Below are 14,586 nucleotides of genomic sequence, written 5' to 3'. Positions count from 1 at the left end.
AAAACACCCCTTCCCTCCAAATTAGTGCAGTCCAGAATGATTTTCTGGATGGTGTCTGGGATGAGCAGTTCAAAAGAAGACTTTGTCCTGCACATGAGCAGTGGCGATTTTAGCATGTAAATCATGGAGGGGCAAAAAAAAAGTGGGATGCATGCCAGCAAAGCCACAACACTAAATAATACATTAATTGCACTATAACGGTGACAAACGGTGCCCACAAACTGTTAGGGCCTACAAAAAGCTGTCCCAACACCTTACCACTGCTACACCTGGCTATCAGCGGAGACTTGTCTGGCAGTGAAACAGTTAATTCAGCCTCATTTACTGCCTTTAAAAAAAACATAGCTGATATGGCTGACTTGTTTAAACAAATGTGGTTTCTCATGACAATTGAGATGTACAAACTATGGCATAAGAGGACGACAAGCGGATAAGAGGCAATCTGTAATTTCGATTGGTATTAATGACTGAGCTAGGACGGACGTAGTCAGTAGAACTATTTGTTCAGCACTTTTGAAATGTACAGCGACATAATTCAGAACATGGGCTGTTCTTAGTGTTCTTTCTCCCTGTACACCAAGTCAGAACCGTAGGATAAATAAAGGAGGCATATAAGCAGACAATGAAACCTCTGACAATATTCAATGATTACATTTCTCAAAAACAGGTTATAGGCTACATGTGCACCACCAAGTCAAAACAGTACCTGAAATTAAGAGGTGAAAATAGACCAAATGATTAGGGTGAGGCACATGGGCTACTAACAGCTTACTACACAACATACACTTAGTATTACTTTCTTAGCTACAGTATACAGATCTCCCTTACATATTACATAATTTATGCAGCAGCATACAAGACATTTTTGGATTCACCTTGTTGTGCTGTGCTCCCTTGAACAGGAAGATGGTGCGGCGGTCCTTCGTGGGTGAGTTCGCTCATCAAAGTCTGGCATTCTCTGGATTTATGGTGCTTTCAAGACAACTGGGAACTCTGAAAAATCATGATGACGTCAATGATCTTTAGGTCGGTGCTCTCGAAAGGCCCGAGTTCCGGATTTACAATTCTGAGTTGGATGAAAGTTCAAAATGTATTTTCCCGGTCGTATCTTGTTTTTCGCAAGTTTCCAGTTGTCTTGAACTCACTAAAGTCAGATTTTGCAGTTCTGAGTTAAGTTGTTTTGAGCGTGGTACAAATAATGCTTAATTGACAGTCTGGCCAATGTTGAATGTTTATCATTTTAAACAAGGAAAAGAGACCCACACCGCCACTCCACTGAATAGCAGGCAATTGATTGCATTGCAATGCTTCCAGTTAGCCACTGATTCCTTCCAAACCACTCATTGTCTAATTTGCGATTTCCAACTTGTAATGTTTATGTCCAATGGCCGATGAGCACGGATAGGTTTTATCTATAATTTCTCTTCGTTATTTCTCTTCATATGACACAGATTAGAAAGGATTTGCCAGTATTGTCAACTTGAGTCATGATGACTGCTAGCTAAGATTTTGAAAGTATGATGTTGACATGATCAGTCCAATCAAAGATATAACGTGACTTGTGGTGAGGGTAGGCAACAACATCTCCACCCCGCTGATCCTCAACATTGGGGCCCCACAAGGGTGCGTTCTGAGCCCTCTCCTGTACTCCCTGTTCACCCACGACTGCGTGGCCACACACGCCTCCAACTCAATCATCAAGTTTGCGGACGACACAACAGTGGTAGGCTTGATTACCAACAACAACGAGACGGCCTACAGGGAGGAGGTGAGGGCCCTCGGAGTGTGGTGTCAGGAAAATAACCTCACATTCAACGTCAACAAAACTAAGGAGATGATTGTGGGCGGCAGGGTAGCCTAGTGGTTAGAGTGTTGGACTAGTAACCGGAAGGTTGCAAGTTCAAACCCCCGAGCTGACAAGGTACAAATCTGTCGTTCTGCCCCTGAACAGGCAGTTAACCCACTGTTCCTAGGCCGTCATTGAAAATAAGAATTTGTTCTTAACTGACTTGCCTAGTTAAATAAAGGTAAAATAAAAAATTAAATTGTGGACTTCAGGAAACAGCAGAGGGAACACCCCCCTATCCACAATCGGTTGAACAGTAGTGGAGAGGGTAGTAAGTTAAGTTCCTCGGCATACACATCACAGACAAACTGAATTGGTCCACACAGACAGCATCGTGAACCTCAGGAGGCTGGAGTCACCAAAAGCACTCACAAACTTCTACAGATGCACATCGAGAGCATCCTGGCGGGCTGTATCACCGCCTGGTACGGCAACTGCTCCGCCCTGAACCGTAAGGCTCTCCAGAGGGTAGTGAGGTCTGCACAACGCATCACCGGGGCAAACTACCTGCCCTCCAGGACACCTACACCACCCGATGTTACAGGAAGGTCATAAAGATCATCAAGGACATCAACCCCCCGAGCCACTGCCTGTGGCGAGGTCACACCGCTTTCATCCAGAAGGCGAGGTCAGTACAGGTGCAGTACAGGTGCATCAAAGCTGGGACCGAGAGACTGAAAAACAGCTTCTATCTCAAGGCCATCAGACTGTTAAACAGCCACCACTAACATTGAGTGGCTGCTGCCAACACACTGACTCAACTCCAGCCACTTTAATAATGGGAATTGATGGGAAATGTAAAATATATCACTAGCCACTTTAAACAATGCTACCTAATATAATGTCTACATAACCTACATTCATCTCATATGTATACGTATATACTGTACTCTATATCATCTACTGCATCTGTATGTAATACATGTATCACTAGCCACTTTAACTATGCCACTTTGTTTACATACTCATCTCATATGTATATACTGTACTCGATACCATCTACTGTATCTTGCCCATGCTGCTCTGTACCATCACTCATTCATATATCTTTATGTACATATTCTTTATCCCATTACACTTGTGTGTATAAGACAGTAGTTTTGGAATTATTAGTTAGACTGCTTGTTGGTTATTACTGCATTGTCGGAACTAGAAGCACAAGCATTTCGCTACACTCGCATTAACATCTGCTAACCATGTGTATGTGACAAATAAAATTTGATTTGACGTCATTTTATCTGTGGCCAATGACCTTGAGCCTTCACTTCTAACGTAACTCTATGGAAGCACCCAAGGGGCTTGAATTTTCTAGCTCTACCCTTAGACTTGGCAGTGACGTAGTGTCCCCATGAGTGACAGAACACTGACCAATCACGGCACAACGTTCTCCGTATTTTCTGCTGGCTTGCCCCACCAACACAGAAAGCACTGAGCTAGCCTGAAACTCCTGCATTTTGGAGCTGCCCTACTAAAAAAAAAATGTTTAAAAAAAGAGACCTTGTTTGTTAGCGGCTTTATTAACTCAATTCTATATATTTTGTACATTGTGTGCAAACTGACAACTTTTTTTTTCTTAAGATGCGTGGCTCAAAACAGGTGGGGCTCTGCCTCACCTACCCTGAATGACGAGTCGCCACTGCACATGAGTAACCGCAATTCGCGTTGGCCCTGGTTGCATCCTTATCACACGAGCAGCCATGCTGGGTGGCTCATTCCTTGGGCAAGACTATTCAACTTCACAATTTTTTTACAACCACATTTCTCCTCCTGCAGGCTGGTGATGAGCTGGTTGCTGATAGGCTGGTCCTGGGTCAATCTCATCCTCTTCTTCCAACTCACCGTCAGACTCCGGGATTGACAGTGACATGATACGCATATTCTGAAAATTCATCATCTTCCAAAGTTGAAGATGCTCTGTCCACACTAGCTTCTCTCTCTGCAAAAAAATGTTTCTAAGGCCCTTTGAGCAGAGATTATTTTTCCCATACTGTTTGATTGTGGTAAAGAGCCACACATACAAAGCTATTTATTTGTTATGTTCCTCCCCCAACGTGCACCTGGCTGGGGTAGTGTGGGAAAATACTGTGGGAAATACTTTTTTTTACAATGTATTGAAATAACATTGTGGAGGTTCCCACAAGACATTGTGTCATTTCACACACTAAAACGGTAAAGAGTGGGAGACAGGCACTTTTATTACCCTCGGGTCCAGTGAATGGAACACCACATATGTAATATAAATGTGTGGGGGGTGCAGTGTGCACTCAATGAAAGTGTTATTTTACATGTTCATAGAAAATGTGCCAAGAACAATGAGTCTCAGGTTGAAAAAAATAATTAAATTGTATCATTAACACACACAAAGGTTAAGTACGGGACTAAGACAATCCATCTAACCTCATTTCTTGCTAGCGTGGTTTGGTTTTTTCCCCTGATCCTTTTTTCTAGGTTTCTTCTTAAATTCCTTTCTCGGTCTCCCCTGGTGTTTTGAGTTGGGAGTGAGTGAAGGACGAAGGGAGAGAACGTGAGGTAGTGAGGGAAAACTAGCCTTGTGATTGGGCATCAGTGTGACAGTCCTTCGGTCAAGCCCAGCTAGGCTACTTATTACACAGGTGAAAGTGGACTTAAAATCCTCTGCAGTCACGTTCTTTAACACCAGACTCCTCTGGATCACCCTGCCGTCCTCTGATACTGATCTGAAACCACCACATTTACAACTCTTAGCCAACTCACCCGCCACAGTAGAACATCTCAACAGAACTCACACTGTGGACTTTGCCTACTCTACATGTGTGGTTCAAATATACAAACAGCAGTACAGTATTAACAGCATCGTTAAAAGAGAAGAAATTAACAGACATGGTTTAGTGTGGATTTCAAAAGCTTCCAATAAAGTATGTGAAGACAACCCCCCAGTACTTACTCCTCTGTTTCTGATACTCTGCCATCAGTGAAGGCTACCTCTGGGAAGGTTCTGTTGACCAGCCAGTAGACATGGGTAAAGTCATCAGGAAGGCCTGGGTCTGCTTTACATTCAATAATCAACTGCTCTCCTGTGTATGACAAACGCATCCTGTCTGTTAAAAACGGTGGTTTCTAACCAACACCAGAATAGAATTATCTGACCCAGCAACCAGGAACACCGGAGGTAAAGACCAGGTAATCTTTGAGTTCAAATACTCAAGAGTATCCATGATTGATAAGCCACTCATGAAAAATAAACTGAGATGGCAGAATTCTTTACCTGGAACAGCTCTTATTTTGGATCTATGGGGCTGGAGGATTCTGGGAGACGGCACCTCTGTGGAATCTGGACAATATCAACGAAAGTTAGAGACACTTTGAAACATAAAAAAAATGTTGTATGCAGGAAGATAAACGGACACACACACACACCTGCAGTGGCCTCTGAGCACAGGACCCCAAAAAACCCAATGAAGGCTGAGGAAGAGATGGAGCACACCTTCAGCCATTGTGTAACACAGGCACATACACACAGAAATGTAAATACTTATGCAGCAGAAACATCCACATTCCCATACATCAGTGAACGTGTGTGTGAGAATGTTAGAGGATCTCTTACCTAGGAGAAGAATCGTCAACTGCATACTTGCTTCTGTCCGACTACTGTGCGAGTTGGTCAACAAAGCTAGTTGTAACAACACCGTCTCATTTACTTACTATATATGCACAGTTACTTCCTCTTAACTCACCCACGCTGACCAAGAACACACACGGAAATTCCCTATCAAGTTATTTAGCATATTTATGTCAGACACAATCAATATTAAATTAGTTAGACATTTTGACCTCAAATGTTACTTTGATATATGCAGGTTACATTTCTCAAGTGTAATATACCCTCTACCATATGACTTAAGTGCGACTCATTTAACACATGGATATGAATCATATAAAAAATGTGAAATATTGTGGTGAAATACACATACTTTCACTGCTTACCTGTATTCTTCACAAGAGCAGTCTAAAAGAAGAACGTCATATTTCAATGGCCACACTCAATCCTAGTCCAGGGTGGCATGACTGGCATCAGTCTGGTATGTTTCTTCATATGATGAGAACTATACTGCATCTTAACGGAACAGGAAGTATAATATTCTGGAAATGATACACAAAATCCCCCAGGTAATGAAGGGTCTATACTAGTGGATCTGGTCTGAATTAAGTAATGTCTACACCTGATGTTGACTGTGTCACGTTTAATAACAGACAATCAAAAGAACAAAAACATGACAAAAAAAGTTAATAGACAACCAAAATGATCAAATTATATTCACCTTTTTGCATAGTCTTTTACGGTACCTATTCCTTGAGAGTCATCTGGGCTGAACACAGACACGAGCAGCTGTCTGAGGGAGGCGTGAGGGGGACATATTGTAGTTCCCCTCTTAAAGAGATGAAGTCTGTAGTAGGATAGGACACACTGTCTTGAGCCCAGTGCTCCTGAGAGACTAGAAACCCTCACCCCAGCAGCCACATTCAACTAGGACCTCCACTAACAAAAGGTACAGATTTAACACACAAAACGAAGACTGGCATTCTACAACGCTCCACTCACGTATCTGGGCCGTGTCAGCCACTCATTACCGTAGAAACCAAAAGTTAAGACAAATTACTTTTGAAAAGCATTTCCAAAAAACTGAGGACCATTTTACTAAGCAATGAAATGTACACTGCATTTGTTTAAAAAGTTTTGATTGATTAAACAAAAATACAATAAAAGGATATCCAAACCCAGGTTACTAGTCAAATTCTAAAACATCTTAAATACTGATACTATGTGCCTATACATATATACAAATAGTACATGTACAGACACAGTTTATAATAGATGTTCTTATAAGTCCATGGTGAGGCTTGCTAGTCAGGCCAGTGCATTATCTACCATCTCCATATGGCTTGTGTGTCCTTCCCCACTCTCCCAGGTCACTCCAGCCCCAGGATGTAGTTGATGCCTTGCACAAGTCCAATGATTACTGGTTGCCAAGCGACAAGGTAGCGGAGCCAGTCCAGGAGTTGTCCGTACATGACATGTGGCCTCTCCCAGCTTCAGATGATGGGTCAAGGAGGCAGATAATTAAGTAACTACCCCACCCGATTCCAACCAATCTGACCCAACCAAACCTTAACTAAGCAATTAATTTAGAGTTGTAATAAAACACATCCAGCCTGTGACAATATGATTATTATAGACCCTTCAGGACACAACTAGAATCAGGCTGGATATTGGGGAATGGATAACATCTTCCCAATACATACAGTGCATTCAGAAAGTATTCAGACCTCTTCCCTTTCTCCACATTTTGTTAAATTACAGCCTTATTCTAAAAACGGATTAAAAACATTTCTCCTCATCAATCTACACACAACACCCCATAATGACACGGTGAAAACACTTTTTATTTTGAAATGAAACACCTTATTTGCGTAAGTATTCAGACCCTTAGCTATAAGACTCGTAATTGAGCTCAGGTGCATCCTGTTTCCACTGATCATCCTTGACATGTTTCTACAACTTAATTGGAGTCGACCTGTGGTAAATTCAATTGATTGTACATGATTTGGAGGGGCACACACCTGTCGATATAAGGTCCCACAGTTGACAGTGCATGTCAGAGAAAAAACCAAGCCATGAGGTCAAAGAAACTGTCTGTACAGCTTCGAGCCAGGATTGTGTCGAGGCACAGATCTGGAGAAGGGTACCAAAACATGTCTACAGCATCGAAGGACCCCAAGAACACAGTGGCCTCCATCATTCTTAAATGGAAGAAGTTTGAAACCATTACGACTCTTCCTAAAGCTGTCCGCCCAGCCAAACTGAGCAATCGGGGGAGAAGGGCCTTGGTCAGGGAGGTGACTAACAACCTGATGGTCACTCTGACATAGTTCCAGAGTTCCTCTGTGGAGATGGGAGAACCTTTCAGAAGGACAACCATCTCTGCAGCACTCTACCAATCAGGCATTTATGGTTGAGTGGCCAGATAGAAGCCATTCCTGAGTAAAAGGAACAACAGCCCACTTGGAGTTTGCCAAAAGGCACCTAAAGGGCACCAAAAGACACCTAAAGAAACAAGATTCTCTGGTCTGATGAAACCAAGATTGAACTCTTTGGCCTGAACACCAAGTGTCACATCTGGAGGAAACCTGGCACCATCCCTACGGTGAAGCATGGTAGAGGCAACATCATGCTGGGGGGGATGTTTTTCAGTGGCAGTGACTGGGAGACTAGTAAGGATTGAGGGAAAGATGAACGGAGCAAAGTACAGAGATCCTTGATGAAGTCCTGAGCGCTCTGGAGCAGGTTCTTAGACTGTGGAGAAGTTTCACCTTCCAACAGGACAAAGACCCTAAGCACACAGCCAAGACAATGCAGGAGTGGCTTTGGGACAAGTCCCTGAATGTCCTTGAATGGCCCAACCAGAGCCTGGACTTGAAACCGATCGAATAGCACTGGAGAGACCTGAAAATAGCTGTGCAGCAACGCTCCCCATCCAACCTGACAGAGCTTGAGAGGATCTGCAGAGAAGAATGGGAGAAAATTCTCTATTACAGGAGTGCCAAGCTTATAGCGTCATACCCAAGGAGACTCGAGGCTGTAATCGCTGCCAAAAGGTGCTTCAAGAAAGTACTAAGTAAAGGGTAATGAAAAAGTCAAAGGGTCTGAATACTTCCCGAATGCACTGGATGATGAAGAACCATTTCTTAACATCAATTAACAACTCTGCTCTAGGGCAGCCTTTCTTAAAGTATAGTCTCAGACATGTTAAATGGTGGGCCGCGACATGTCAAAGTAAAAAAATTATTGATATATAAAAAATTTAATTAATTTAGGCGGGTGGGGGACTCAGTCAGGGTCTCAACTTACTGTTAAGAGTTAGAACAGTTGAATACACAAGGTGCAATTTCAAAATTTGGTTGTGCATCAGCAGTTTCTCTCTTGCTATGTCAGTAACTCACAATTTTTAGATTGGTAAATTAGCTGGCTAGACTAACTAAACTTGTACTAATCATGGCCGAATACCAACCCGGGCACGTGCCCAGGGGCCCTGATCACCACGGGGACCCCTGGGGGGCACAAATCTCACTTTGGGCCCCCAAAAAGGGGCACGTTTTCATGAGCTTGGGACACAGGAAAACACAGAATTGTTCATTTGAGTCCCAGGCTGAAAAGGTTTTAGAACCCCTTCTCTAGGGTGGTATTTAGTAGAAATTGTGTGAAATTAAATGCGGTATGTATGCGGTGTTGGTCAAGAAAGGATTTGTGTATTGAGTGGTTGCAATGAAAACCGTTTCCCCTAAATCAGAAATGGCAGACAGCTGCGTCTGTTGAGTTTTTACAGCAGCAAAATAGGAACTGGAACTACTTTATGAAAGGTATCCATGAAGACAAAGCCACAACTATCAGACAATGGCTAACCTTGTTTTCAGAGGACTTCACCCAAGGTCCCTTCCCATAATATCCTGTTCCAGTTTGTGTTTACATATAAATGTGGCTCAAAAGTACCATGAACAACATCACTGTATAAATGCTCCAATTCTGAAGCATTTACAGGAAACAACCTATTCCCATCACAGCCAATCAAAATAACCCGGCCTCAACATTTGCACATCTTATGTGCTTTGGACTGTGCGAATTCCAGTCATGCTGACAAACAGAGGGAGAGTGGGTGAAACAATGAGTGACAAAGGGTCACTTTGAGTGAGACCATCTGAATCTTAAAGACACACAACACAAAAAAGTAACACACTAAGACACACTACAAGAGATGAGAATATTAAATAGACAAGCACACAGATTTGAACTGATAACTGCATGCGTTTTCCCCCTGCCTCTTAAATGCTGCCTATTACTGAATGTTTTACTGGCTGTGCATTGTGTATTTTTGACTGTTTGTAGGATATTACTTAACCTGTGTGTTATATGTGCTGTGCTCGCTCCCTGACAGGTCATCATTGTAAAGCAGAATTTGTTCTTAATTGACTTACCTATATAAATAAAAGTGAAAACTAAATTTAAAAAACACACAAACATGTCATATGAGAGCAGAAGAGTAAAGGATACGGGTTACTGAACATCCTTTTCAGGTCCACCTTCTCTTTGCAGTACGGGCATATCTGCTTCTTTCCCACGATGCACCATCCTCGTATGCAGAATTCATGGAATCTGAGGCAGAGAGAGTTAAGGGAAAATTCCACCCAAAAACGATATTTTGGTATTTGTTTCAGGAGCCCATTGTTGACATAGTCCCAAAATGTTTTGATTGTCAGCAATCAAGTTAAGATATAGAACTTTCAAAATACGGAAATCATGTATTCAACCCTAAAAACATTAGAATAACTACAAAATGAGGCCAAATATGAAACATTAGGTGAAATTTGGTCAAATGCTGTAGGCATAGCGTAAGGGCATACTGGAAAGTTTATTCCTACTTCCCTGTGGCACACTGTAATAAACATATCAGCAACATCACCAGTAAGCTATTCAAATCTGATGTCCTCCAAATGTGAACATAGTTCACACAAATGCCATGAAACATGTGACATTACACCTCATGGAAGTCTAGTACAGGCAGTCAATACAGGAGATGACATAGGGCAACATTATTTACAGAAACAGGAAGTGAGACGGGCTCATGGTAGTGTTATTGAGTCATGCGAACAACAGTCACATGTCAGAGATAAAGTTCATGCGCATGTTTGTTTGGTCCATTTCCCTTTGGTGTTTGTGTGCGTAAACCACCTGTTTTCCACGACTGACTGACTGCCAGTTACGGCTTTTATGCAACAGATAAATCAGTTCTACCACATCTAGCGCCTGTGTGTTATTCAAATTAGGTCAAATATGTTCATATTTATCTAGAGCATTTTTCTTAGATGAAAAAGAATACACATGGTTGCAGGATAGTCTGTATGTGTTCTCGATGATTCCCTCGTCGCTGACGTCAACCAGTATGGGCTGGCCACACACAGCGCAGATACTGTCTGAGAGGTGCTTGGTGGGCATTCCAGACGCACTGTAGAACTAGAGAAGTCAGGGACACAATATAAACGTGGCTGGACAGATACACAGCCTTGACAAAAAAAAAAAAAAGAGAACTTGTATACTCACCCCCACTGTCGATGCCATGAAGTCTGCACACATTTCGGCAAAGTCCCTACCCAGGACGCCATAGTACAGACCATAGAACAGTAAGGACACGCCAAAATCCATTGCGTCCTCTGGCTTTATTCTGGAAACAAAGTCAACCAAAAGCATCATCAATACTATTAGCATGATCAACATGTTACTACTTCTCAAAGAAGCTCTGGCACCTCCTCTGAAAATCTAAACTTATTTGAAGGTTTTTGAGAGAAAGTTACTAACTACACAAGCACGATCCTTGTAAACCACTGGTATTGTCCATAAATACACAATTGTGCCTAGAAATAACCAGAACATACCTAAATATCAAGTTGATGCCAAACAGTGTAAACATGACGACAGTGTAGCCCACTATCCCTGTGGCATAGCTGATCTTGTAGAGGAGGAGGAACCATTTGTAGACCAGCCTGTCCACAGAAATACAAGGGAACATTCAGACATATTTCAGCTAACTGGCAGAGGTAATGTGAAGAAACATAGATCAGTATTTTGCCTAGAGCAGCACTGGCTGCATGGCAGGTTAGATTTGGGGCTTTGGATTGGTGGCCCTCTTACCATGACTATTCTATCATGCATCACCTAGGCATTCGGTATAAAATAATTAGGTGGGTGCTTACATTTCTCCTATTTCACACATGCACAAGTGCAAATGTGTTTTTTTGCATATCCCACTCCCCCTGACACACCCTCGAAGAGTGGGTCAGAGCAAGGTATCAGCCATTATAGGACGGCAACCCTGGACCAATTAGGGTTAAGTGCCTTGCTTAAGGGCACATGGACACCATTTTCACCTTGTCTGCTCAGGGTTTTGAATCAGCTACCTTTTGATTACTGGCCCAACACTCCTAACCACTAGGCTCTGCCTACTCATATGAGGTGTTATATGGATGTGTGTAGACACTACCTGGGCTTGTGTATGGGGGCCTTACCTGGGCGTGGTGCACTCCAGGTGCTTGCGTGTTGCCCGGTAGGTAACGTATGCAGTGACCACAGAGAAGATGAACCACGTGACCAGAAACCTCCACCAGTGAAGCTTGGTGGTGAAGTACAGAGGAACCACCCACATCTGGAACAGAGTCACCAGCTACAAAAATAAAAAATAACACACATTTTAAAGTACAGACACACTTAGGTAAATTTGAGACTGAATAACACTGAGAACCAGACTGTGTACAGTGGAAGGAACTGGTCTGTGGACAGTTTGTCTATACAGTATGTGAAGTGAGATGTGTATGATTTGCCTGCAGGCATGCTGTCTATTCCCTCTTTCTGCCCATAAGAGAGCATGTGTTTGTGTCTACGTGAGCATGACTGTGACTGTGTGGGTGTGAGAGAGAGTGATATTATTTTACATTGTAGGACTTGGGGTGCCTCTGTTTCCATTGCACAAGGACCAGCTGGGCGATGACCAGGGTGACAATGAGGATAAGCACCATCTCAGCGTGCATGGCCTCATGGCCCTTGTGTTTCACATGCATCCTGGCATGCTCCAACCTACAGTATGGACACACACACACACAACAATCAACCTACTGCTCAGGCCTGGGTATCTGGATAGATTCTTATATATCGACATATTCGTAACACATTACCAGTTTTCATTGGAAGGAAACATTGTTGATATACTTTAGAGCCCTTAGTTTATCATGTTTAACTTCACTTGACTTTTGTGATTTAAAGTGTGACACAAATCTAATTTGCAGCCAGAATGAATAATTGTGTTTTGAGACTGACCTCCACTTCTCCTCCGGTGACAGATGGGATAGGTCGACCTGAAGTCAGAACAAGCCAGACAATCACGACAGTTCCAAAGGCTTCTAACTCCATTAGTAATGTTCTACATACATGAACATACATTCATTTAGAACCTTGTAAATAAACTGTCACAATTCATCTACTAAATACAATGATTGCATGCATTAAAAAATGGCCATGTTAACAAAACTGTCTGTAATCTGATCAGTGATTATGTGAATTGGGAGGCTGTTGATAGTGGACAGACGTGAACACTAAAAGAAATGAACACTGTTGTCCAACAAAGGTTAGAGCGTTGGACTAGTAAACGAAAGGTTCCAAGTTCGAATCCCCGAGCTGACATGGTACAAATCTGTCGTTCTGCCCCTGAACAGGCAGTTAACGCACTGTTCCTAGGCCGTCATTGAAAATAAGAATTTGTTCTTAACTGACTTGCCTAGTAAAATAAAGGTAAAATAAAAAAATAAAAAGAGAACATGCACAGTTTCTGTCCATTAGTGCTAAATGGTGAAAGAAATTGTCCTTTGGTACAAAGCATTGATTAGAGAGCTTGAGCTGCCAGGATATGACCTGAGACTCAGTCTGCCACATTGTATGACATGCCATCTAATGAGTGCTAGCTAAAATAGGGTTGTCACGATACTAGTATGCAATACTCAGCGGTATCTTGGCCATGAAACAAACTACTACATTTCCTGAGGAAAGCAGTCCTAATGTTGGAAACAAGCAGCCTTGTGTGTCACCCAGAATCATATGTTTCTTTTCCAAACTATAGCACACAATATTTGACATACAGAAGTGTTTTTTTTAAAAGACCAAAGAGTTTGGTCTGCTTTGTGTATTCCTTTATGCGTCATGGAAAATATGCTATCGCGACACTGGTTTCGTGACAACCCTAACGTTGCTACATCATTGACTCAATTGCTGTCGTAATATGACAAAAAAGGGTTGTCAAGTAAAAGCAGCGAATTTGGGGCAGGTAAACCAGAATGATCCATTTAACTACCTGTGGCTACCTAGCGTTAACTACCACGTACAGTACAAGGCAAGGGCCTGATGGTGGGTATAATGTGTTACGTTACAACATGAATCTGTTCCGAATACTTCGTAAAGTATAAGGTTGCCAACAAACAACGCATACAAATGAGAATGATAAATTCATCTAGCTAACTAATAAGCATCATCTCACAAAGTAGCTTATTCTTAATGTTTGTTCATGGGCTACCAGAGTGAGGAAAGACATTTTTCCGAATAAACGTGGTGAGTGAAAACCTTAATGTAATAGCCCACTCCTACCCGGTATCTTATTCTGCCGCTATACAACTTTGTATGTGTTGTTTGTTGGCAACCTTGTTATTTACTTAGGTTATGGAACAGATTCCTGTTGGAACGTTCTACAAATTATACCCACCCAGGGCGTGATGATGGTCCTTGTACATTTGTCTTAGCTGACTGCACTATGATTGGATATATACTTGGTTTCCTAATGCACTCAATGATAGCCTACCTGTCTGGCTAAAATGGGAAGACAACTGGGATGTTAGATAAAACTAACACCGTATGACGCTTACTCGCCGGTGGAAGAGGCAAGTGTATTCCATATTGGCAGCAACGTGCGCACTTTACAATTCACGCAATTATTTTTTTCTGATTCTACAACGGTAACACCCTAACCTGATTTCGTTCATCGTGGTGTCCATGATCGTGTTCTACACCATCAACCTCCACCTCAAACACCCCTGCCATCTTCGGGAGTGCTGTCAATTCCTAGCGCATGCCATTTCCGGGTTGGAAAACTGGAGGGCCATAAACACTGCACGCG

General features: G+C 42.4%; 1 protein-coding gene across 4 annotated transcripts; it reads right to left on the bottom strand.

The window, feature by feature from the left end:
• Positions 1-6,051: 6,051 nt before the first annotated feature.
• Positions 6,052-14,579, bottom strand: LOC135550608 (E3 ubiquitin ligase Rnf121). Of its 4 annotated transcripts, XM_064981579.1 has the most exons (10): positions 14,439-14,577; positions 12,744-12,781; positions 12,362-12,503; positions 11,939-12,093; positions 11,309-11,416; positions 10,977-11,097; positions 10,756-10,889; positions 9,930-10,031; positions 6,753-6,914; positions 6,052-6,270 (listed from the first exon to the last, which is right to left on the bottom strand). In XM_064981579.1, exons 1-9 carry the CDS (start codon positions 14,508-14,510, stop codon positions 6,794-6,796), a joined length of 993 nt encoding a protein of 330 aa, XP_064837651.1. In that variant the 5' UTR covers positions 14,511-14,577; the 3' UTR covers positions 6,052-6,270; positions 6,753-6,793. The 4 variants fall into 4 exon arrangements, with proteins under 4 accessions (XP_064837651.1, XP_064837653.1, XP_064837650.1 ...); XM_064981581.1 differs by having other exon boundaries at positions 6,052-6,914; positions 11,939-12,075; positions 14,439-14,579; XM_064981578.1 differs by having other exon boundaries at positions 6,052-6,914.
• Between the last annotated feature and the right edge of the window lie 7 nt (positions 14,580-14,586).

Source organism: Oncorhynchus masou, chromosome 12 (genome assembly GCF_036934945.1).
Source record: "Oncorhynchus masou masou isolate Uvic2021 chromosome 12, UVic_Omas_1.1, whole genome shotgun sequence".
Classification (NCBI taxonomy): Eukaryota; Metazoa; Chordata; class Actinopteri; order Salmoniformes; family Salmonidae; genus Oncorhynchus; species Oncorhynchus masou.
Note: the sequence above shows the minus strand (reverse complement) of the source record. Positions and strands in the feature narration are given on the sequence as shown.

Bases quoted from the DNA above. Each gene is read 5' to 3' on its own strand.
- LOC135550608 (XM_064981578.1), bottom strand. From the start codon at position 14,510: ATGGCAGGGGTGTTTGAGGTGGAGGTTGATGGTGTAGAACACGATCAT. The intron at 11,417-11,938 runs GTAAGGCCCCCA...TTCTGTGGACAG, and splicing joins CTGGAGTGCACCACGCCCAG to GCTGGTCTACAAATGGTTCC. The intron at 6,915-9,929 runs GTATCCTTTACT...CATCATCTGAAG, and splicing joins AAAAGGATGTTCAGTAACCC to CTGGGAGAGGCCACATGTCA.